Raw genomic sequence first — 26,010 nt, 5'->3', positions numbered from 1 at the left:
TTCTAATTCTAAATTTTGAGGGAAATTTAGACCTGATCAATATTTTAAAACTATAATTTATGTGTATGTTAGTTTTTTTTTAAGTGTCTCTTAATTTAAACTATTTGTATTGAACTTCAATGATTTTGTCTTTCACCAGTTCTCAGTTGGTGCTGTTGAACCGTCTCAACTTCTCGACTCAGTCGTGACCGATGGAAAAGAGAATCTGGAAAGTTCCTGTCGTCATGTCGTCGAGATGCGTTCAGGTCAGAGTCTGCGGCTCGTAGGTTCAAACCCTCACTGACCCGAGTCACGAGGGGTTTTATCAGTTTGACACAATGTGAAAGAACATTTTTCGATATTCTTCTGTCACAAAGTGCTTGGTAGTTGAAATATTTGCAGCAGAGCAGCTTTAATTTGAGAAAAACCCATCATCCACCTCCAGACTCCTGATTACCACCACACACAGAACCCGGAGGAAAACACAGAAATTCACTTTTACTTCTTCAGAAATTGAATCTCAAATTAAAACTTAAAAATTAGGACATTTTTTTTTACGTTTTCTTCCATCACCCAGGAAGAAATGACCACGACTCTCTCTCCAAACCCCCCGAGCCACAGTGGAATCTAACTGAGCCAGTTGTTGTAACAGAATCCAGTAGAAACCTCAGCTCACAGTGACCAAACCCAAATATCACTATCACAACTTATGGGTCGGGTCACACCAACAGGATTCAGATCCTGAAATCAAACATACTGATGTGTCTGTGTGCTACATGGTGTTTGTTTGGCTACAAATAATCATTTAGTTTTTCTTAATTTGAATTGAATAATAGCACACACACACACACAAACACACAAACACACACACACACACACACATACAAACACAAACACACACACACACACACTGTCGTGCATACTGTCTACACAAACACACGCCCTAGGAGAACAGTCCTGGCCAAGGCCCAAAGGCTTGAGCCCACAGCAAGAGGGGGAGCACACAATCTGGGCACATGGAGGTGTGTGTGTTTGTGTGTGTGTGTGTGTGTGTGTCACAGAATTAGAGGAGGGACAGTGTGAGAAGTGGGTGGAGATGGGATCCTGAGGGAGTGTTGGAAGTGTCTCAGCAGCATTTTGTTTCAGAGCCTTTGAAGGGGCTGAAGTTGAAGTTAGCGCCGGTCGACACTCACGCCTGTAGCTCTTGTGCGTTTGTGTGTTTTTACCATTTCTTGTGTGTTTTCGTGGACCTCACACCGACCGCTATGGGAGTACACCGGCTGTCAGCCTCCTGTCAAAGGATTTCCAGAGTTCCTGAAGCGTGAGGGGAGAAAACGGACAGAAAATTCCTGGAAGAGTCACCTAACTCGACCTCAGGTATGTTTCCCTGTCGCCCACGAGCACGCGGCTCTACTCCACTCGGCTGTTTATTGTGCACCGTGACACCAGTATTTAGTATTACACTATTATCAAACAGTACTTAGAGTATATATAAACAGAGGGGAAGCTCCTGAAAAGCAAGAAGTGAACTTCATTTGCAAAACATTAGTCAGACAAAGTTCTTTGCTCATTAAACTTCTTATATCATGTTTTATTCAAACATAGAAGCACTGACAGAATGTGATACAGGTTCCCATCAAACTTTACAATGTGATTTAAAGACAGCTGTTGTAAAAAAAAGAAGTTTTAAAACAAAAAATCAATCAATCCAGTAAATGAACTTTTCTCAGAGAGAGGGAAGTGTGTGTTTTATTCAAATGTGCATGTTTTTGGGGATTTGGTTTTGATTTTTGTTAAGTTTTTATTTCTGACAGTTTGTGCTCACAGTGTTTTGCATGGGAGGAGCAGTACAGAGCAGCAGTACAGAGCAGCACATGTCAACGCATGCAGCGCAGCTCAGGCCCAGGAGCCCCTCCTTTCTCTGTTCTTCCCTCTCCTGCAGATTCATCCTGCGTTGGAATGAAATTACTCAATCACGTTTTACCTGTAACCAAATCCTCAGCACAGGAATGACTTTAAAATGAACCTGTTGGGTCTCATCACTTCTCAGCCCGGTTGGGGTCCGTGGTCATAACCATAATAATGGATGATGACATTTGTGATGGATGGACGCTGAGATAACCTGAGTCCCCACCTAACCCTTTAACGGTGACTTTCCATGATGGAAAGCAACACGAGTGGTGAAAGACGACGACTCGCTGGTTTTACTGAACCTTGTTTGACCTGAACGTCGGTTGAGGCCTCTCTGGGTTTAGATGCAACTTTCAGTCCATGGTTTAATTTGAAAGAAAAATTGGTTTTCATGTCTCCGGAGAAATACAGCATCTTTGATAAGGTAGTTTCCTAAAGAAGGATTGAGTCAGGAAAGTTTTTTTAGAGGTGTGGAGTTTGTGCAGAGATGAAACCGAGCAGCACGTGCAGATCATTCAGCTTTTTAAATAATCTGAAGGCTAATTGAACAAAGGGGCGAGCCTCATTAACGAGAGATAACAGCTGTTTGGAGGCTCTGAGGTGAAGTCTGGTCTGAGCTGGAGGGATGAGTGGAACTACCCGTCATAAAAGAGGGATGGATTTATGACCCCCGCGCAGTTAGGCTCCTCCACTGACTCTTACTCCCTGAATTACTCTGCCCTGAATCACCAGGAGAGGAAATGAGAGTAGTAATTATGTGGCAACGTCTGGGAATATAAACTGCTTTCTGACTGAAGTGTTCTGGAGGAGCTGTGAGTGACAGAGCAAACGTCTGAGTCAGTTGCTCTGGACGTTCTCTGGACGTTTTCCTGTGAGTCCATGGGAGAAAACAGCAGGAAGCTTCACAGCAGCGGACGTGTTGATGAGGTTTCTAACACGTGACGGACGTAGAACTGGAAGAACACCGATATCTCAGGTGGAAAAAGAGTAGCCGTGCAAGTAGAGGACGGAGACGTCAACATGGAAAGACGTTTAGAATCCAGAGGGTTTTGATCAGAAGCACAGACACTGAAGTTCTGTGAAGAAACTCAGCAGCAGAATGGAAACGTCATGTCCGGCCTCCTGCTGACAATCTGACAATCTGACAATCTGACAAACTCCAGGAAATATCCAGACCCAGTTTTCAAGTGCGATGCCTGTAAAAGATTAGATAATAACCCAAAGCACCCCCCCCCCCCTACTCATCCCACACAGTTGTAAGTGACAGGTTGAGATCGCTAACAGGGAATGTTACTGAGGCATTTCTGACCCTCCCTGTGATTAGAGCGCTGTGAGGCCCGAGTGATCCTCTGGGTGTGTGTGTGTGTGTATCGGTGTGTTTGGGTGTGTTGTATTTAACTTGAAAGAACACCCTCGACCCTCTACACTCAACCCCCCTCCCCCCCACCCTTCAGATGCCACGACCCGACCCTGCAACCCGCTGAGAGGCTCGGGCCTCACGTGGTTTAATGTGTTTAACGTGCTGCTGTTTAGAAAGTTAATCAAACTTTTACAGCCCAGAATGAAGATGAAAGGGTTAATCAAATCCCTGTCAAAGCCAGAAGCATCTGTTTATTGGCACAGTCACTTTATATCTCATCCCCACAACATTTCCATGACTTCATCCAGAGGTTTTATGACACAGCACCACCACAACCACTCCTTTCCCAGTAGCTCTCCCAGTAAACGTCACTGCTCCTCTTGCATTAGAGCTTTAACAAATTCTGTCTGTCTCGTGAAATCTAAATTGAAGTTGTGGACTAACCGTAACCCGGGGCTGTGATGTGGGGGTTTTAGAAGGAGCTAATTTAATGAGACAAGAGGGTTCGGCTGACACCAGTCAGTCAACATTATTCTATAATGGTGACCCCTGACATTTAAGTTTTTCACCCTGGGGGGGCCATTACGCCTCAGGTCGTTAAAGACACACACGAAGCAGAAGTGTTACTGTACCAATCTGCTGCACAGGGACAAATATAATGTATTATTACAGTTCACACAGTGGCAGTAATTATATGATACACATTTAAATAGATCTGCTCCAACTTACACACACTCGTACACATCAGTCCAGTTGTTGCTCCATTAAGCAAAAACAGATTCCCAGTCTGGTTCTTTTATACTTAGAGATCCAATGTATAACTTGAGGGGGTGAAAACATAACCTCCTCGCTGGAGGTAATTACATGTGTCATGATGGAGGATGTGTATGGATATCATTCATCCCGTTCAACCCTGCACTTTACTTCACGACTCTATCACCACAGATTTGAATAGAGCACAAAACAAAACTTTGCTGACGTGCAGGATTGAGTTTATAAATGTATTCGGTCAAACCCTAAACATGAGTCGTTAAGAGAGGCACTTCTCACGGGTCCTGAGTTTCCTCCTCCGCTCAGTCCTGACAGGGTTAATCACCTCCGGAACAGAGCAGCACGGAGCTGTTAGCCCAATATAACCACAGAGCACCAGTTAAAGGCCTCAGAGTCCCGGCTTCACGCTGCGGCTGTGAGAGAGGTCAGCTCAGAGGCCACGCCCCTCCCTGACCCTTGAACCCTTCCAGACTCGGGGTTAGCGTCCTAACCTCACCCTGACATAATCCTGTTGGTCTGATCTGAAATGAGACTCTTGCTGTGAACGTTTCAACAGAGGACGGATCTAGACGGATTCAAGGCAGTGACTTCACACCAAGGACGCTTGAAAAATAAGATTTAAACCCTGGATTAAATTGGATTACATTGAAGTTGGTGACGTTTCCAAAGGGCTGCGGGAGAAGTGGGTATTTCAGAACATATTAAAAACAGACTTTACTTCCCCAACAGATGTGAAATGAATGTTTTATAAACTCTAGAAATAAAGCCCTGTTATAAATAATGTAGTGCAGCTCCCGGGTCCAGGTGAGAGTGGACTGAGACTCACTGGAGCCGGTCGGCTCAGAGTCATCGGGCGCTAACACGGGTCGAGCACGAGAAGCTGATAAAGAGAGAGCAGAGCGCTCGGAGGCAGTTTCTGTAAAGGAGAGCGAGTCCGATTGAGGAGCAGAGAATGACGGGGGGTCTTGTCATCTCTCCCCCCACCTGCCTGATTTTAATTGGTACCTGGAAGCGGCCTCACATATGAGGGATAGGGGAATTTCGCTTCTTGTTTAAATATGTTATTTGCGGCCCCCTCACACACTCCCAGCACAGACTGGTAATTCTCTGCTGGTCCGTGGAAGCTGCTGCCGGCTGCCGTCTTCAGTAGGATGAGCAAAAGGATGATTGACAGCTCGCTGCCTCTTGGAGATATTAAGACTCCTGAAGTGTTTCGTAGAGGCCGCTCCTCCTTCCTCGCTTCAAGAGAAAACCACGTCTTCTTTCTCATATTTAGTTTTTTAAATATGTTTTGTGAGCGCTTGTCCTCGGCCAAGATAAGCCACCTGACAGGTGAGGCACATCGAGACACCGACGTGTTTATTGCTCAGGTGTACAGGTGTCGTTTAGCCGCCATGAGGGAGCGAGCAGCCGGGATCGAGCCGCCGGGATCGAGCCGCCGGGATCCTAATGAGCAGAAACTAATGTCTGTCATTCAACCATCAGTCATCTGAGAATGTGTTTCTAAAAGCTGGGGGCATTTTTGTGAATTCATCGAGAAATAATGCAGAGATCTTGATTCAATTATATTATGATATATTTGGGACTTATATTTATGAGTCTATTTAATTATGTTGACTGTGGAGGTTTATGATCTTTACTGAGTGCCACTCAAGTTGATTTTCTATTCACAATGTGAATTGTTCTTTTTAATCCTGCAAACTGAAAGGCAGCCATGACTTCAGGCTGAAACTTGCCTTGATTTGGAAGCCTCTTGATTTGTGAGACCGATGAAAGGAAAGTGTCATTTACTCGTCAACTTATCACTGGTTCAAGGTTTTTTGTAAAACCAGTAGAAGGTGTGTGTGGGTATGTGTGTGTGGTCTGATATTAGGAGATGAAAGACTCTCTCTCTGCCTGCGATTGGCCAAACGTTTTGCTTCAGAGTTGATGCAACGTGTCTGGGTGATGGGGATTACAAGATGTCCACATTATACTTCACCCTCTTCTTGCATAGTGAATAACTGCAGCTGGGAGTGCGGCTGCTGACGGTGCACGGGGCGAAACCACAACTGTGAGGTTGCAAATCAGAAAAACCAGAGAGTTGCCGAATCTTTCAGACGAGCTGTGAGAAACTGTGGAGCTGGTGGAAGCGCTGTGTCATCTTGTGTCTGCAAATTAAGTTGTTCATGTTACACACAGTTAATATCGTTAGTTAAAAGATAGAAACAAGTGAGGCTTTCATTTTCTTCCAAATCGTGAAGTAAAAATGTTTTTACCAGTACGGCACAAAAAGCTGTGTGGCTGGAAAAGATCTTTTTTACTATCGTCTGATAAAAATCAGTTAAAAGGAAATTGTCAGTGAACGTTTTCCTGACTTGACTCTTTACAGTTACTATCCCTCACAAATCCTCCTCCTAAAATACATAATAATGTTAAATATATTTCTTTGCAGCGCTGTGAATCCCACACAGGGATGAAACAACACCAGGACATTAAGACGTCACATTGTGCTGGTGACAACACAATATGCTCAACACACAGCAGGCGATTTAAAGAACTGCTGACGATCTACAGGATCCGTGCAGTTACACACTGGAGGGATTAACAGGGATTAGAGTGAAACATGAAAACACACATCAAACTGATTCACGCTGTACGTCAGCAGGGTTTTCAGCTGATAGAAACTGTTTCTATTTATTGATTCCTATTATTGATCATAATGACAGCTGATTGATTAGAAATATGAGGACACATTTATTTCAAAACATTCCTTAAGGAAACGTTTATTTGTGTTTTTACTTCCCGGACACCTGAGATCTTCCAGCAGGTTTAACGACCCTCATATTTCTCCACGTGTCCTCAGAAGCGACCTTTCACCTGATTGAGAGGCGTCTCTGTTGCTACTCGTTGTCACACTTAATTGTCAAATTTGACATTTCTGGGTAATTTCATAGGTTAAATGTTAATGGAGGAGTGAAACATCACTTGTGCTTTGTTGTCAACGATTCTGAGTGTTTCCTTCACCAAAATACAAGAGTGAGCACGTAAGAGACTGACAGTGGATGAAGGCTCCACATCCATCAGAGCTGAATGCTGCCGCACCGACTAATGACGGTGTCAGATTGTACCGAGGAACATGGTGGTTGATGTTTCTATTTATGGATCAGGGAGGAAAGTGAGCTCTGTGATTATCTAAATGAGAAATCGTGACACTTTCACTAATTTCACAGAGAATCATTTCTTGGATCTAGATGGAACAATTCTGGAATATTTAGTGGACTGATATGAGATGTTCTAGTTATTTGATGCTATAGAAATGTTGTGATTGACAGCTGAGACTAACTCTTGATTGATGCTCGAGCTCAGCTCTGGTAATCGTTGAAAGATGGCACCACCCGTATCCAGGATGTTTTGGTTTCTTTGTTGTACAGTAGGAGGAAGTGAACACGCGTCATCAATCATCATTTAAACTTAAGTTATGCAAACAAAACTTGAAACCTAATACCTATGCTGTACTTTAAGTACGCAATAAGATACAGTTTGGATGCCCTGGAGGTGTCGGGAGGTGAACAACACACAACTCACGTCACTCATGTTACTGCAAACAATCTAATTGACTCATAATTAAATCTGCTCATTTATAGAAATGTTCTTCAGGCTTTCTGGATTTTAACAAACCCTTTGAAAGTCCCACGTTCATGCCAACACCTTGATGTGATTACCCAGATATTGGATTTCACCTGAATCACAGCAGCGCTCCCCCCTCTCCTTTCTTCTGGAGGATGTGGGTGTAATCGCTTCACAACAACCAGGAAAGGGGATAAGTTGATGAAAGCAGTTGGAGGCCGCGCAGGAATAATGTTGAATAGTTTTACAGCGACAAAAAGTAAATTGAGAAATCCTTTAATTCCCTCACAAGAACCACTTTCTACCATTCGTCCCCCACCGCACTTTACCGGTGAGGAACCTTTGTGCAAACACATGGAGATAATTGCCGGGATGCCACCGGGCCTGGCAGGACCTGCTTTGAGTTGTTTGCTCTTTAAGATCAAACCGACATTCCCGCCCTCCCATTATAAAACGCCCCTGGCTGTCGGATTGGCAGCTGTATAGATCCATGATTCAACTTGTCTGTGGTGCAATACACATCACAGGAAATGGAGGAGAACCTGTACACATGCTGTGAGTGGTTAAAAGCATTAATGTGTGCTGCTGTCAGAAGAGACTCGGTGAGAGGGCTCGTTCTCTGTGGCATCGCTCGCCCTCAGCCGACAGCAGAGAGCCGGCAGACATTAAATCAGAAAACCTTCTGTGAGTCCTGCTTAAACTGAGTGAGTCTGCAGGAGGTTTCAGCTCCTTCAGGAGAGAAAACCCGAGTGGCTTCACATTGACAGAGGAGCTGATGAGGAGTGAGGAAGAAGCTGCTGCTGGTGTGTGTGTCTGTACGAGAGCTGTGAGGCTGGCTGCGGAAATATGATCCAGGAAGCTGGAGCGAACATGTGGCTGCAGGTTTCTACCTGTGGAGTGTGTGAGTGTGTGAGTGTGTGTGTGTGTGTGTGTGTTAGGATGCAGGTGTGAGAGCTGACCGGAGTCGCAGCAGCAGTGGCCTGAGGTTTCTGCCCTGCAGCTCTGGATGGTTTGGATGAAAACATTACAGTTTCCTTCCAGTCTCACTTTCAGGTTCAGTCGAGTTTAGCGTCTCCAGAAAAACGAGTATGTTCGTAGTAAAGATACACAGCAGGACGCACAAAATACTACATTTGAATACTTCTGGTGTCAACACTACACAGGAGTCTTAGAGATGCTAGTGAACAGGACTTGTTTGCCGAAACACTCATGGGCACAAAGATGATTTTAGTTTGAAAATGACATCCTAAAGGAAATGAATGGTTGTAGCCTCAGTCTCTCACACTTTAGATAATTTAATATCCAACACAAACCTTCACTTCCTCTACATCCACGTGTGCTTTGCAATTTATGATTATGAACGAGTGCGTCAGAGAGAAACCTGCAGCTGATTTGTGGGATTCATTTTGTGTCTGACTCGTTCATTAGGTTCAAATTGAATTCATTATTTCTCTGTGTTTTCTATCAGACAGTAATTTATCCTCATGTCCCACTTGCATCACCTTCCTCTGCTCACTCACTAAAGACCTTAGATTCATGACAGTGATATATGATTCACCTGAGGTGTTTCCCCCTTTGAGTTATGATGGGGTCAAATATCGTGCAAAAAAGAAGTTTGGGTCGACAAATTGTTTTAGATTATTATTATTATTATCATTATCATCCACCCATAATGTAATATCATGCATCTGTAATCATTTGTAGTGGATTTTGTTGCTGAAACATCAGAGCCTTGGTAACCAGGAAGTTTATTTGGGGTTTCATGAAGTTTTCTTTTTATGTGTAACTTTGTCCAAGTCAACGAGGGTTTTGTTAAAAGGACCTTTAGGAACTGTGATGGTTCCTCGTGGATGAAGTTTACTGGTTTTGTTCTGGTGATTGAAGGAGCCTTTTGTTTTTCAATGTTGCACCTATTGATGACACAGCAGATTATTCTGTTTTGTTTGATGTGCAAAAAAAAACATGGATTTGGTTGAACTGACCCTCATAGGAAAACCTGATTGCATTGATAATTCAAAGATGTGTTGTGTCCAAAGAGATAAACACATTAACGTGTTATCAGAGACAAAATCCCCTTAAACCTCAAATGACCTCACTGAGGATTACTTTGTATACCTCATTATACCAATCCTGTAAAACCAAATATAATCTCACATCTGTGTGAAATTTCTGGAATGTCCTGGGTTTAAAATTGGACCTAACCCCTAGACTACATTATTCTGAATCCTATTTTAATCTGACTCCGCAGACGTAGAAGAGAAAGATGACACTGCAGAAAGATGTGGGAAAATATGCGAAGCCAGAAATCTCTTCAAACCCAAACAGTGATCTTGACGGTGGTAATCTGATTATCTGTCACCGGGAGGGTGAAGATAAAATCCCACATACCTGTCACCCTCCACTGAAAGCTCCAGCGCCAGTCGACCTGCAGACACAGACCTGGGGAGACCTGTTTTCATGAGCCCACATGAAGTCAGACTACATCCTGACGCTTTGTGGCCCAGTTTGAAGACGTCTTTGTCTTCCCCTCTGTGTGCTCTTCTTTATGCAGACACCAGGACTCTTACTGGACTAACAATGGGTTCAAATGGTTTAGATTTTCCTTCATAAAACCGTCTGCAGAGGTGTCGGAAAAAACCTGTGACAGATCTTTTCATCTCTGATCTGAGGGAACAGCATTTCTGCCCTGGAGATTGTTCTGTGTGGATCGACCGAGCTGAGGATGAGCTGTCAGAGAGGCAGTGAAGGGCAAAGTGTTCTGCCCTCCAGCTCGCTCGGCCGTCACTCAGGGGTCCTGGTGGGTCTGTGCATCAGCCGGGCTCAACACATGGCTTTCCATTGTTTTTGTGTACGATAGCATTTGTTGTTTTAATTTCAGAGGGTTAAATACCCAAAGAAATGATGCACCTTCAAGCTAATCTGAGGCTGAGTGATGCTCGTGAAGGAACGTGCACGTGGCAGCTAATTGTTCTTGTCTCTCGGGGCTGCTGTGGTTTATGAGGACGAGAGGGTTGTCCATGAACCAGAAAGTCGATGGTTCAAACCTCCGATGCCTCCAGTCTGCATTCCGGAGCTGTTAATAATGATTGATTAGATGTTGAAATTGATGAATTGATGTCAGATCATCCAGGTTTTGTTCATTTATTCAGCTCATTGTAAAGAAAGCTGCCGTTTGACAAGGTAAAAGCAAATGCAGTATCCATGTTTTATAGAAATCTAAATTCATCTCAGTCTTAATCTATTTTGAATAACTCCTGCTGTGGTTATGGTCTCTCCTGTAAAAGAGAGATTATAATTCCAACTGAGGGATTCTGATTCCTGGACGATTATTAAAACAGCAATTTGAAGGCTCCTGCCTCCAGGGACGTGAACACACATCCATCTCAGCTCAGAGCGACATGCACACGTTTACACTTGGATCAGCGCTGAACCTCCTACCATCATCTCCATGATACACAGTCATCAAACTACAAATCCCCCCTCAAAGTTGCAGACTGAAAAAAGGCTTAAAAGTAATAATTTTCATGAGCACTTGTTGCTGGTATTTTCCCACAAACTAATAATTATGGGGAAGGGTTGGAGCTGCCACCTGCCTGAAGCAGCTCGGAGGCCGACTTCATGATCCTGAGACAATCTGCTGCTTTATGTCGTCTTACTTTCGGGTCAAGGCGTGTTGGGACAAGAGTCAGATACCTTGCCACAGACTCTCCTGTTGTGTCATTGTGTGTTTTGTGTGTGTTATTTGTGCAGGAACCAAAAAGACTATTCATTCCAGGAAACTCAAGAATGAAAGTTTCCCTTATTCCTGATTGGTAGATTGTTGTGTAACATTTATATCTCTCTTTTCTTCACTCTCCATAGGTCTGAGGTCCTTGTGGGTGGATTAAAGATGGCAGCTTCAGGAACTACCCTCCTCACTTTAGCAGCAGTGCTCCTGCACGTGGGTAGATGTCAGGGGAGTGTGGGAAAGGGAAAGTACAAGTCGCCGCTAAAGTTCACGCACCATCTCTACGACGTCACCATCAATGAGAACTCTGCACCGCGGACGTACGTAGAGACGCCTGTGAAGATGGGCATCGAGGTGACGGATCTGTTCTGGGACATTTCCTTCACTGTCCTCTCAGGTGATGAGGATGGGCTTTTCCAAGCAGAGGCCGTCAAAGTTGGCGACTTCTGCTTCCTCAGGATTAAAACTCGCACTAGCAACTCAGCACAACTCAATCGGGAGGTCCGAGACACTTACACTCTCACTGTTCAGGCAATTGAACGCACTTACGACTTAGAGGCGAAGACAAAGGTGTTGGTCCAGGTGCTTGACACCAATGACTTAAAGCCCCTTTTCTATCCTGCCTCTTACAACCTGGTCATCAATGAGGACACACCACTCAAGTCAAGTGTGGTGAGGGTCAGTGCCACAGACGCTGACGTTGGGAGCAATGCTGAGTTTTATTACTCGTTCACCAGCAGAACTCATCCCTTCACCGTCGACCCTTTCACAGGCACAGTCAGCGTTGTCAAGAAGCTAAACCACACCCGGTTGGAGAGATACGACCTCACAGTGCTAGCTGAGGACAGGACCAAGAAAATATCTGGCGTTCAAAAGTTTGGTAATGTCGCCAGAGTCACAGTGAACGTGGATAAGATGTCGATCGGGCATCTTATTGTCACAAGTCCCCAAAAGCCCTCAGTGTCTGCAGACGGCAAAATAAGTTTCAATGTCCACGTGGAGGGAGGAATCAGGTCTGTGATATCCCTTAATATTGTTGGAGGGGATCCACACAAGTGTTTTGAGATAATCCCCTTAGGTGTTCAGGGCAGTGACTTCCAAGTGATCTCCACAAAGAGGATTATCTTGTCTCAAACTCCTTCTGGGCTGAATCTTTCCCTCCAAGCTAAGGACCGGAGCTTCCCGACTTTACGCTCTCCAATTACACAAATCCACATTCTGGCCTATCATTACAGCCCATTGGCATTTTTGGAAGACACCTACATTGCCACACTGAGCGAGTTTTCACCTCCCAAAAGTCACGTACTGATGGTTTCTGTCAACGTTCCGTCTTATAACGTTACCTTTAGCATCAAGAATAATCCTGACAGCTCCAAATTTAGGATAAATCCCAAAACCGGGATTATCGTAACAACGGGGAAATTTGACCACGAGAGTAAGGATCGATATGAGTTCGATGTAGTGGCCAGTCACGGTGAAGTGGAGACTCACATAGTGGTTGAGATAACGGATGAAAACGACAACAGCCCAGAGTTCAGCCGGAGCTCCTACCAGGCCACGCTGGATGAAAATAGCCCCGTTGGCAGCAGCGTCTTGAAAGTAGCAGCCACGGACAGAGATAGAGGAAAAAACAGCTTTGTGACTTACTCCATTGCCAACTCCGGCCCTTTACCTTTTACAATAGACCCCTTCACTGGTGTCATCTCAACCTCCGCACACCTGGACTACGAGCGCATGAAACGGCGGTACCACCTGAGGGTGTGGGCCTCGGACAGCGGCAGCCCCTTCAGCCAGGTCAGCGAATGTCCCGTGACGATAACTCTGAACAACGTCAACGATAACGTCCCCCTGTTTGAGAGGGTGGGCTGCAACGCCACCGTTCCTCAAGACGTAGCTGTGGGACACATGATATGCCGGCTGTCAGCCATCGACCTAGATGAGCTGCAGCAGCTGACATACGTCATTGAGTCAGGAAACGAGCCCCAAGTGTTTGGAATGGACTCTGTGTCGGGAGCCATCACCCTCAGGCAGCAGATCCAACTGGGATCGGGTTCGTTCACTTTGAGGGTCGTGGCCACGGATGGAAAACATCGCTCCGAAGCGACAGTCGTCAGGATAACGGTCACGAACCGAGGTGACGAGCCAACGCTCCACTGCCGGGAAACGGACATCTTGAGACAGCTCACCGATAAACTGATCGAGTCCATCGAACCCATTTTGACCGATCAGGAGGAGGAGTCCTTCTCCGATGTTCACATCACCAACCGACACTCTCCCAAGTTCGACCTCAGCATTCCCAGCTCCATTGAGCTCGTTGAGGACCATCCGCTGAACTCCAGCATCGTTCAGTTCAAGGCCACAGACAGCGACACCGGGTTCAACAGCAAACTGGTTTATTCCATTTCCAACGGGAACGAAGACGGCTGCTTCTCCATTGACACGTTCTCGGGGGACCTTGTGTTAGTTTGCCCACTCGACAGAGAGACTAAAGAGTTCTACATTTTGAACATCACCGTTTACGACTTGGGAACGCCACAAACATCTGCATGGAAATTCATCGCAGTGAATGTCCTGGACGTCAACGACAACCCTCCCGTGTTCGATCAGCACCGATATGTCATACGTGTGCCTGAAAACATCGACGTTGACTCTGTGATTTTCACGGCACGCGCCGTCGATCTGGACGCAGAGACGAATGGTAACGTCCTGTATTCCCTGCTGACGTCTACCGACATGTTCACGGTTGATGGCCTGACGGGTGAGGTCACTGTGAGGCAGCATCTGGATCGAGAAACCTCGCCCAGGCACCACCTGATGATTGAAGCCAGAGACCAAGCCAAACTCGGCCCTCAGTTGTTCTCCACGCTCGACCTTGTGGTTTTACTGCAAGACATTAACGATAACCCCCCCAAATTCGTACCCAAGGTTTACAAAATAAAAGTCCCAGAAGACGTTCCTGTGGGCAGCCATCTTGTCTGGGTGGAGAGCGTCGACTTGGATCTGGGCATCGGCGGCCTCGTCACCTACAACCTCAAGAACACAGAGAGCGGGATCTTTCACCTTGACTCCTCCACCGGCGCCCTGACCCTTGAGAAGGAGCTGGACTTTGAGAGGAGGCCATCTTACAACCTCACCGTCCGGGCTGTGGACCACGGCCTCCCTCGCTCCCTCTCCTCGTCCTGCTTCGTGGAAATCCAGGTTCTGGACGTCAACGAGAACGTCCACAGGCCGGTGTTCTCAGAGTTTGTGTACGAATCGGGCGTGATAGAGGACGCCGCCGTGGGGACGTCTGTGGTCACACTTACGGCTTCGGACAAGGATCTGGGCAGAGATGGAGTCGTGAGGTATCACATCCACGAAGGATCTGGTGTCGGAGTTTTCACCATCGATGAGGAAACAGGTAATAAACACTGGTTTAGCTTTATGGTTATGGTGGTTGTATTGTTAGAAATGGAATGAAAATGCTTTCTGACAGTCTTGAGAAAATATATTCAACACACCTGCACTTATCTAGGGGACTATATTGCAATATTAAAATGTATAAATACCTCATACTACTAATATACTAATATTGTTTACTGCACATATACTAAGAGACAAATACAGATTTTAAAGTAGAAGCAGAGTCTCAACTCTTTTCAGAACATATAGATAAGATTTTACACAGTTGAAATAGTAAAGAAATACAAATATATGGCAGACATTTAGGATATAGTGGCAAGTTGTTGTGTATGTGGAAAATGCTGAGTTTCCCTAAGATAAGACAACCACAGGTTGTACAACATGGTATTTCCAACGTACATATCCTTTACAGAGGATTTCCTGCAGCCTCTCAGCGTTTCGTGGCACATTCCACTATCGCCCTGCAGCACTTAAAGCTCCGATAACATCAGGGCAAATTGAGTTCTCTGTCATATTAGAGCAATGCTGAAATAAATCTCTCTTTCAGTGGAGCTGCTTTTTCAGCGCTCCCTCAGGGTCTCCAGATTTAAACTTCTAACTTTTGTCCTTGTTTCTAGAGTTCGGATGAACCATAACTACCTTGTGGTATTCAGCCTCTTGTCAGAGCTTGAGCACGTTGTGGCAACAGAGGCATGTCACCCATGTTGCTCTGCAGAGAATTCAGAAAATGACATCCTTTTTTAAATGCAAACCACATCATTAAGCTTGATGAAAAACACAGGGATTAAATACTTGATTCATTTGTTTGAAATGTAAATTCAGATGTGTTGATGGAAAACTGTTGTTTTATCCAAACAATGAATCCTGTTTCTCCACCTTTTATCTCAGGTGTGATTCGTACAACTGAGACCTTGGACCGTGAGAAGATTCCTCACTACTGGCTGTCCGTCTATGTCACCGACCTGGGCACTGAGCCTCTGATCTCCTGGACTCACGTCTTCCTGGAGGTCCTGGACGTTAACGATAACGCTCCGGAGCTTTCCCTGCCTGTGTATTTTGCGTCTGTCCAGGAGAACGTGGACAAGGTCCAATCTGTCGTCCAGGTGTCAGCCACAGATGTGGACGCTTCGTCTGAGGGGAAACTTTCTTTCCAGATGCCGGAAACTCACCGGAAGTATTTTGACATCGACTCCGAAACAGGTAATTAAGAGTGAATGTGAATCAATGTCAGCAACAACGAAATCATTTCATAAAATACGGTGAAACATCAACCATGAATTTTTAGCATTTGATTTCAGTTTTATTCAGCCGTGCAAAGTTAAATTGAATCGTCTATATGCAGCTTCACCCTCCAGTTCTCTGAGTGCAGACATTTGAATGTGCAGCTCACTGAAACATGTCATTGAAGATTTACCGAGCCAACATACGTGCACAGACTTACGTAATAACTCTGGGCTGATTTGATCGGCGCCATTTTCCTGTTTCAAGAGCAGTTTGTTCTGAATTGTATTCGGCACCTCTCCCTCTGATGGATTTAGGTATAAACTCTGAATCAATAAGTGAATATAAGACATCTGGATCACCTTTTGTCTCTCAGATTTAATTCTGACATATTTACGTGTTGCAATGTCTGCAGGGTTGATTTACAGTTTAATTCTGGGATATGGCTGCAGCTGGGGAGTGAAGGGGTGTGGATACAGTAGATTTGTCCTAATGCACTGGAACAAGTCGGGGCAGAACAAGCGATGCAGAACCCGGGTGTGTCACAGGGACAGCAGAGGTGCATGTAAAATGCATTTCTCTGAAAATCACTCAGAAGCTCATTCATCCTTTTTCTGAATGGACGTGACATCTGTGAGAGCGGCAGCAGGACGAAAGATTCCCTGAAGCTTTCTGCATGTTCATCTTTGACAGTTGCAAACTGAGGAGCCACTCACAGGCTTTGAAGTCGGAGCGAATGAGCCCGACAAGCTGCGACACGTCCCGTCGTCCTGTGGTAATCTGCAGGTAGCTCTGGAGCTGGTCCACACCCAAAGGCCAGTGTACTGAGGGATTACAGGGAAGGAGGCCGAGCTGTGTTAACACAGAGTTGTGTGTTGAAACAGGCAAAGACCAACACATTCACACAAGTGTTTTTTTTTTATGTGCAAAGAGCAGCTGAACACACAAACGGAAGAAAACTGTGTCTGCGTTTGCTTTTGACTTTGTCAGGATTTATCTGCTGGACAATCTCAGCTGTGGAGTCAGATTCATGGAGAGAGAAAAGAGGAACTTTACACCTTGTTCTTTACTGAAGATTGGTTTCTAAAAATGTATCTTACATGGGTCTGCTTAAGAAAAACACTAAACACAGATTTTAAACAACACAATACAACGAGAAAAGACGGAAATAACCACAAATCAACATCATTGGACTCCTTTATTAATAGATTACAAATAACATAAACAGCACAGACGTCCAGTGAAACATCAAGAGGATCTGATGACACAACATCAACCTCTGTCCTGAAAGTCATTAGACACCAGAGGTACATGACAAACTGCTATCAGCTTTCATTGCTCAGGTTAATCCACGTGAATGAGGGAGATTGTTTTCCTCTGAAAGATTTGAGCCCGTCGCTGGAACCAGATCCTTCGAACATGATCCACCTCGTCTAATTTTCACAAGTGTACACGTGATTAACGGTGGAGGATGACGAGTGTAGAAACCTCTCGTGCCTCGACAGGAGGAGGATGACTCAGAGGTTTCTGCCTAAGCTTTTATTTTCCTGACGCATGTGAATACGCTGCGGGGTCGTCATTCTGATTCATCCTTAAAGAACGAGTAGAAAAAGTTTCAGGAGGGAAGGATGTGAGCTGGGGGGGGGGATCCTGGGAACACGCTTCTGTCCGAAAACAGGTTTGAGCAGAAAACAAGGGAGGGACAAATCACTGAATGAACAGAAATCTGTGTCGGCCTTATTGTGTGTTTCACAAAAAAAGGATGATTGTTGACAAGGCCGGGCACGTCAGGAATTCCTCAGTTACTCACGGACTCTGTAATTTATCTATTGATGAGACAAACACTTGGTCTTGCGTTACGTCCTTTACGTCCATATCCAAGTTCTGTATTTAAAATCAGCTCAGACAAGCAGAGTCCTCATAAAGATTTGATAACATCATATTTTAATGAGATTTGTTGACAATACTGAAAGCACAGAGTCCATATTCTAACAAGGAGTTTCAGGATGTTTTGTCGAGATCTGTTTGTTTTCTGAATTTGTTAGAAAAGCTTGAAAATGTCTCGTTTTGTATCTGAATGCCTCTCGAGACGGTTTGTCTGTCCACAGATCAGATATCATTATCTTTACGTCTGACGAGTGAAAACAGAGCAGATCTCTGATCAGATCAGGTCGTCGTGTGATAACCGACGTCTGTTTTAGATCCTGTGGCGGCAGCTGGGATTAGTTTTAAACAGCAATTAGCCATTAGTGAAGAATTGGGCCGTTAGCTGCTCCTCTCAGGCGCTTGTTCATCCTCTCAACTTCATTTGCACTCATTTGCTACTGGAGAAGTCAATTAGACAGAAATTCCTTTAGACGCAAACCCGAGGGAATGTGGACTCCAGGCGTTCACTGCTGATATGTTAGAGTATCCGTCTCCCTCATTGATATTCATGAAATGTGGCCTGGACACTCCAACAGGTAATTATAGATATCTCCTTTAAAGACCAGATTACTGACAGGACGCGCAGAGGGGAATAAAGGCAGAAAGGAGAAGTGGCAGCTGTGCAGTTACAAACCAGAGAGAAACAAACAACCCCCGCCCCCCCCCCCCCCACACACACACACACACACACACACACACAGACACACACACACCAGACAACACTGTTTATCTTCTTGTGGTTTTGACGGCCGTCCAGCCCGGCTGAGTGAAAACAGGCGATGAGGGAGAGATGAGGCTTGACCCCTGATTCTCGTGTCTGTGCTAATGACAGAAACACACTTTCTAACGTGCCCCACCTGTTCTAATCACCTCCTCCCAGCGGGGCTTGTTTGCACTGTTGTAAAAAAAAGGCCCAACGAGCGCCGGCAGGTTCTTTCACACCACGGACAACTAAAACATGTGTCTGCCTCAACATCTACTTCCTCAAAAACACAAGCCCACAATAAAGAAGCTATACATACATTTAACGCAAGTTAGAAGCAATTGAAATATTTGAATAAATTAGGTTTAAAAAGAATAGTATATTCTTTTTGGTTGCGGACCCAATGACAAACAGTATTAATGATGTAAATACACAGATTTTTATGATGTTTTTGATCAAACTGAGAATATGTATTATTTTAGTTTTTGAGTCTGACGTTACACACACACACAAATGTACACACACACACACACACACACACACACACTCAAATATCCCTCCTGTCTCTCATGTTTCTATCAGAGCGAATAGCGGCTCTTAATAATTTGCCTTTATTTATGTAGTTTGGATGAAATAAGATCAGAAGATGCTTGAATCAGCACAATTAGGAAACTTACACACTGCTGCCGTGGGGGGGGGGGGGGGGGGGGGACGCTGCAAAAGGAAAGGGAATACAGAAAAGTGGCTTTGAATTTATGGTCTGGTGTGTTAAATATGCGGAATGTGGGAGACTGGGATGGAACCACCGACCTTCTGGTTAGTGGCTGATCTGCTTCGTGGAAATGATTATGCTGTAGGTGTCAAAAACCCTGCCTCCTCCATGTTAGTGGATAGGACATGGACCATAAACATACACAACCGTAAAAATACACAAAAGATAAAGTAAGTAATTCATATTAAGTAGTTCTCAGTGTATTGATGATATATAAACGGTGCATGTATCGGATCATGTATTTCTGGATACTGGAAGAAAAGTGGTGAAGCGTCGTCCATCTTTATTTACAGTACATGTTCCAGAGATGTAATATTTCTCACTTACAGTTAATAACTATACCTCGTTCTTCCTTTTAAAACCAGTTGTCAGCGAATCTAAGAGGAATCACACATTTTATACCAGATGAATAAAATGATTCCAGATGAATAAAATGTGTGATTCCAGGTGAATAAAAACCAGATAAGAACAAGAAGCCTTTGATTTGTAAAGTGTGTCTGCTGAACGCCCTCAGCAGGTTGAGGGACGGGAACAATTTGTTCTGATTTCCTGACAAACATCTGCACAGCAGCTAAATGTGTGTGAATAACCTGCTGAGCCACATTGTTTATATATAATACCAGACACACAAACAGCCGCTGAGACACAGACACAAAGGCTGATTCACCAAACAGCCGTCCGGGCCCAAGGATCCCAACTGTGTCGGAGGTGCTGAGTGAGGGAGAGTCTCTGATTGGCTGCGATTTGACTGATTCACATTGATATCACCTCATTTCCTCTCCAGGATCATCTCATGTTCTCAGGCTCTAAACACGACGGGTGTAAATTCATTACAATCCTTAATTTTAATTATGTGGTAGCTCTGTTCGTCCTAAATGTAGATATTTGTTTTGTTGTTTTTGGATAAACCTTAAATCAATCTTTACTCACTACCCTTTTTCCAGAGCTTTGGATTTTTTTTGTAAAAGTACTTTATTACTCTTGAACAGACTCATGACAAAGATGATGCACACACACACACACACACACACACACACACACACACACACACACACACACACACACTCACACACAAGGAAGTACTTTTATTAGGTGGACACACACAAACACACAGTAACAGCAGAAACAACATCCAAGCACCAAAAGGTGTTTGCTTAGCTGTGATCGCCACACACACACACACACACACACACACACACACACACACTCATACTCACACACACATCGATAATAACAGAAGCACTAACCCTTCTGTCAGTGTTTATTTGTTTAAGTGTAATTAACACTCTCACTTGAGACTCACAAACACTAACAGCATTGATTATGTCTTTGTGTGTGTGTGTGTGTGTGTACAGGTGTGATCAGCACTCACACAGCCTTGGATCGGGAGGCTAAGCCGGAGCACTGTATCGAGGTGAGACTCTAATAAACAAACCCTGTAAAGAAGCAAAGATTATCAATTAATCCACAATAACACATGTTCAGAGACAAAATCTCGACTGTTCCACAACCTGCATCTTATTCTCAGTGTGAGTTCAAACATGTCACTTATACTGACGGAAGAAATCTCCTTTAAAAACTTAATGAGATCTGAAGCTTTTATTATTGAGCTATATGTTGCAAGGTAAAGTAAAGTGTTTTTTCTTAATTCTCAGGTCATCGTGTCGGATAACGGATCTCCGTCTCTGAGCTCCACCGCCAGCGTCGTGATCCGAGTCCTGGACGCCAACGACAACCGACCAAAGTTCACCGACAAACTTTTCCACGTCAAGCTGCTTGAACAGCGCCACCAGGAGGGTAAACAGGAGGTCTACAGGATGGTGGCCCGTGATGGTGATGAGGGTTCGAACGCTGTGGTGACCTACACGCTCCAGGACAACAAGGACGAGCGCTTCCAGATCGACTCGGTGACGGGCGAGGTGACGGCCCACGGGGACTTCTATCCCGGGAACTACAGCATTCTCACGGTTGGTTCTTACCACGATGTGCTCGCACCTTTAACTCTGATGTTATACAAAGATCTGAGAAACCCACGTGCAGTTGCGTGGCTGTGAAACGAAAAGGGGCCTCACGTCTTTCAACAAGTGAGATCTTGAGTTTGCACTTCAACAGGTTGGAGGTAACCACTTTGTCTAAAGAGTTGTGGCTTGATTTACGTGTCGTGTAGAAGTTGTGGAGACTTGAAAGCATCACCGGAGCCCACCAGCTCTGCTAAAGAGGCTTAATTACCCATGCTTATTCCCCTTAGAAGACACTTGAGCATCACCTGCTCTGAGGACAGTGAGTGTCTCCGTCCTTGTCATCACTCTGTGTGGCTGATGCAAAAGAAAATCTCTGCAGGATACAGAAACTTCCTCCACTGATGCACAGAGCAGCTGTTAGACACGATCAAATGATAAAGCCAGTGTTACTCTACGTTTTCCAATGAAAAGAGCAAAACCAATAATGTGTCAGAATGTTCTTATTTCAGTGACACTCCACCACAAGCCCCTAATTTAAATGTTGCTGTCATCTCGAAGTTATTATTTTATGCAAAAATCTCTTATTACTTCTCCCCTGTTCTGTGATCATCTGTTAATCTCACTGGATCTTCTCCTCGGTGTCAACATGGCGACTTTATCTTGAGTCGCAGGCGTCCAAATCTGTGGAGTCACTCTGATGTGGAGCCACGATTTTGTTGTTGTGGCCAAAAACCTCTTAGAAGTCTTCCCGGCTCTACACGGTCGATTCCTGGAGCTCATCCCGAGTCTAGTTCCTGGTCCCGTTTCTAACCAAGTCCACTTCTCCTCTGATGCTCAGTTTGACCACGTTCCCAGTTCATTTCACAACTTCATACTGGTGAACTCATGATGAACAGAAACTGAAAGCACCTCAGCTAAATGTTTTATGATATTATTTTCTTAATAAACTCTCATTACCCTTTTAAATCGATGTTTGTTTCAATCTGTAGATTAAAGCCACAGACGACGGCCGCCCGTCACGATCGTCCACGTCCCGACTCGACGTGGAGTGGATCGCGACCCCGCCCCCGTCTGCTGAGCCAATCACGTTCGACGAGCCGCACTTCACCTTTGCCGTCATGGAGAAGGACAACGTCACACACATGGTGGGCATCATCACGACGGAGACGCCCCAGCTGAGGTGGTTTGATATCGTAGGTGAGTGTAAGCGAACGCAGACACACACACACACACACACTGTGACGCAGACACTCAGGTATTGAGCTGATGATCGATCGGAAGCTGTTTGCTGAGCAGGTGAGACGAGGAAAACAGAATAAAGTTCAAGCTCTAATGAAAAACAAGCATCACAGCCATCAGGGTAATGATCTCTGACCGAAAAGACAAACCCCGGAGAAGAGAACAACTTTTAATATTTCTACAATACACTCAAATTTAAAAGAAAGTGGAGAAAATAAAACTTCCATAAATCTGAACTGGGTCATCACAGAGTAACGTCTCATAGATCAAAGCAACACTCTCATCTCCTGCAGCCGAGCAGAAAGAAAAACATGTTCGTAAAACACATCTGACATTCACCATATTGCCATTTAGAGCAAAGAGCTGAGTTGTAGAGCGCCGCCTCACACTGGAGAATACACACAGGTTTCAGCCGTCAAGCCTCCTGATGAGTCTCCACATGAACCGAGGACGAGCAGTTTCCCAAAGGTCGGCAGTGAATGACTTTAGAGGCGGAGCAGGGTGGAGACAAACGAGGTGTTAAGGGCGAGTGTGGATCGTGGAGTTGCAATTTATTTATATGATCAAACCCACTTCTTCTCAATCAGCCTCTAAAACGCAGTTGTTTTCCAGAATAGTTTTTTATCAATTTGTTAAAAGTTTCTTTCACCTGATTTATTCTATCGAGGAAGTAATTTCTCTTTTTCTACTGGACGTAGAGAAGTTGGTGCTTTTTTCTGTGTTGTGTATTAAGTTGTATATATTCTCATATGTTGAGTTTATAGATACTAGAATGATACAGGGTTTGTACACAGCCAACTTTCTGCAATACTTTCCCTCAAGTGTTAGCAGACTTTCTTTGTTTTATAAGTTATACCCAAATAAATAAAATAAATCTCACTATCGTAGAAGTGTGAGTATCCCTGGAGTCATGGATGAGTGGAGGGAAGAGGGGAGGAGGAGGAGGAGGAGGAGGAAGAGAGGGTCCTGGTGTCAGTGGTTTCAGCAGGAGGTTTTCTCCCTGTGAGGATTAACCAGCAGCGCTCCTCCTCTCATCACATGCCAGATCACCACAGGAGAGACATGTAGCCATCCCTCCTCTCCTCTTCCTCCTCCTCCTCCCTCTCATCCTCCTCTTTCTCCTCCTCCCTCCTCTCTGCCCTCTCTCCACCTGGACCATTGTTAGAAGGCCTGTCACTGTCAGAGGGCTTTCTGGGAAGTAACAGGCGTGAAGACATCTTTTTAGCTGAAGTGGAAATCGGCCCTCTGGACTCCGGAGGTGCCCGTTTGTCTCATTTCATTCTGAACCTCGCAGGAAGCCCCATCAGCGTTTCGCCTGGTGGGTTCCTGCCGGGCGGGGCAGCGGGTGCAGGAGAAAGTCCCAGGTTCCTCCTGTTCCAAGCTCGATCGATGCCAGAACTCGACAGAACAAAACAGACTCTCTGTGCTTCCCCGAGGCGACGCCTCCGAGCTGCAGCCATCGGAGGTCTGACATTCATTATGTCGGGAAGAGTCCTGGTCCTCCAGAGGAGACTTTGATTCTGAGACGTCCTAAACACAGGCCCCCCCGTCCACAAACCAGAAGGATTTCAGCATAAAAACATGAAAAGGAAATAGACTTATATTATTATTATATATAAGAATCAGAAGCCATCCAATCCAAGGTAATCACCAGAACTCCCAGCAGCAGCCTCAGGGTAACTGTGGTCCACTGGTTCACTCTGTAGCTTCAGTAGCTCTGACAGCTCCGTGTTGGATCACAGCTCCAGTGTGATTGGTTCTAAAGCTGCGTAATTGCTCAGTGCTTCTCTCCCTGTGTGGTCTGTGAACATCACTCAGCTATCAACACACTGATGACCTGTCGACTGCCTGCTCCACCCGTCCTCTCCTCCTCTTGTCTGATGGTGTTTGTCGTTGAGAGAACGATGATGCTTCAAACTGTCTTTGATTCAAACTGTGTGGAGCATCAACAGCTCAGGTTTTCATTCCTTCCCGAGGCCTCATTTATCCACAGATCCCACTGTGTTCTGGTTTTCCTTGAACCGAAGTACAGTCGCTCTGTTCTGTGGCTGTTTCGTAATTCCCCCCCCCTCTTGTGTAAAGTCAGAACAACTCCCACTCTGTGTTTGTACCTTTCTACATGTTGAGCAAGAGTGAAAGTGCAACATTCCTTCCCTGAGCAGATGGGGGGTGTTGTGTCACACAACTCCTTTCCCATACCGATACCATCAGGAACTTATCGGCCCGCTTTACATTCCCCTCTCCAGCAGCAGGGCGCAGATGTCTATCGCGGCTCTTTGTCAAAATAAGCGAGACATCTCCTGTGAATGTGGTTCAGAGTCGTGTGGAAGGAGAACACCAGCGACAGGATATCCAGTAGCAGGTCTGTTTGTGGATGGATGCAGCATCACTCTGCCTTCACTGTGATCCCTGATCCGTGAGCTGGGTCCCTGCTGGGTGCCGTGTGTAGGAGATGAGGGTCGGCCCCCGCAGGCAGGAGGAGGGAGGTTTGTCCTCAGCGGGGGGGAGGGTTGTGCATCCGCTCTGAGAGGACGAGTTCACACTGCAGGTCTGATTTCAGCAGGGGGTTCCAATCGCTTGTGATAGAAACACAATGAGAATGAAAACGACTTCACATCACACTTATAAGTATAATAAATCCTCCCCCAGGGTGTAAAGGGAGGACTGTAGTTCTACGTCCAATTAGGGCCTGACAATATGTTGATAAAGTATTATGAAGTATTATTATATGAAGTAATCAGTGTAGCCACAAGAAAACAAAGCAGCAAAGGCAAGAAAACAAATACAATATCATTTAAAACCAAATACTGCAAATGATATGGTCTTAAATCAAGACATCAGATGATATGTAATGACAAAGGATTCAAAATAAGTATTAGCAAAAAAGAACCGCCATGTAAAAGCTATTCAGTCAAAGTACATTTACTGTGGTTACACAATTCATAGATTGTTCCACTTTTTTTTACATTTCTATTAATGAAAACATTCCCTCTTGTTCTCTCGAACTCGTTGTTCCTCTTTTGGAACCGTTTCCTTCACACCAGAGCAATCAGTGTTGTTCCAGGATTTAAATCTGCTGATATTATCACGGACAGTTCGATATGATGCATCCTTTTTACCTTGGAAACATTCCAGCGTATATCATGTTCTTCATCAGCAGAGAAAACTTCATTCTCCCATGAGTAATGTGACGTTTTTGTTGGAAAGATGGAAAACGATTGAGTGGATTTTGATTGATGATAAACTCTTCAAACTTTCTCCTTACTTTCCAAACCCCTGGAGATCCTATCCCCTCGGGCGGGAGCAATCACAGAGGTCATGAGAAGAACAACAACACTGTTCATTTGTCTTCTTCTCTTTTCCTCACTCACTTTGGCAGAAAGTTATCAAACTGTATCACGCAGCAGGAATGAAGCGAGTCAAAGGTCA

General features: G+C 44.9%; 1 protein-coding gene across 2 annotated transcripts in view; it reads left to right on the top strand.

The window, feature by feature from the left end:
- The first annotated feature begins 1,128 nt into the window (after window positions 1-1,128).
- The window catches only part of fat2 (FAT atypical cadherin 2), a 68,654-nt gene continuing 43,772 nt past the window's right edge, over window positions 1,129-26,010 (top strand). For both annotated transcript variants that reach the window (XM_062394010.1, XM_062394009.1), the window contains exons 1-6: window positions 1,129-1,356; window positions 11,492-14,757; window positions 15,648-15,959; window positions 20,737-20,795; window positions 21,037-21,348; window positions 22,332-22,539. In XM_062394010.1, coding sequence (XP_062249994.1) covers window positions 11,520-14,757; window positions 15,648-15,959; window positions 20,737-20,795; window positions 21,037-21,348; window positions 22,332-22,539 — 4,129 coding nt within the window. In that variant the 5' untranslated portion in view covers window positions 1,129-1,356; window positions 11,492-11,519. The remainder of the gene's footprint in view (window positions 1,357-11,491; window positions 14,758-15,647; window positions 15,960-20,736; window positions 20,796-21,036; window positions 21,349-22,331; window positions 22,540-26,010) is intronic.

This window comes from Platichthys flesus, chromosome 8 (genome assembly GCF_949316205.1).
Source record: "Platichthys flesus chromosome 8, fPlaFle2.1, whole genome shotgun sequence".
NCBI classification, from domain to species: Eukaryota; Metazoa; Chordata; class Actinopteri; order Pleuronectiformes; family Pleuronectidae; genus Platichthys; species Platichthys flesus.
Note: the sequence above shows the minus strand (reverse complement) of the source record. Positions and strands in the feature narration are given on the sequence as shown.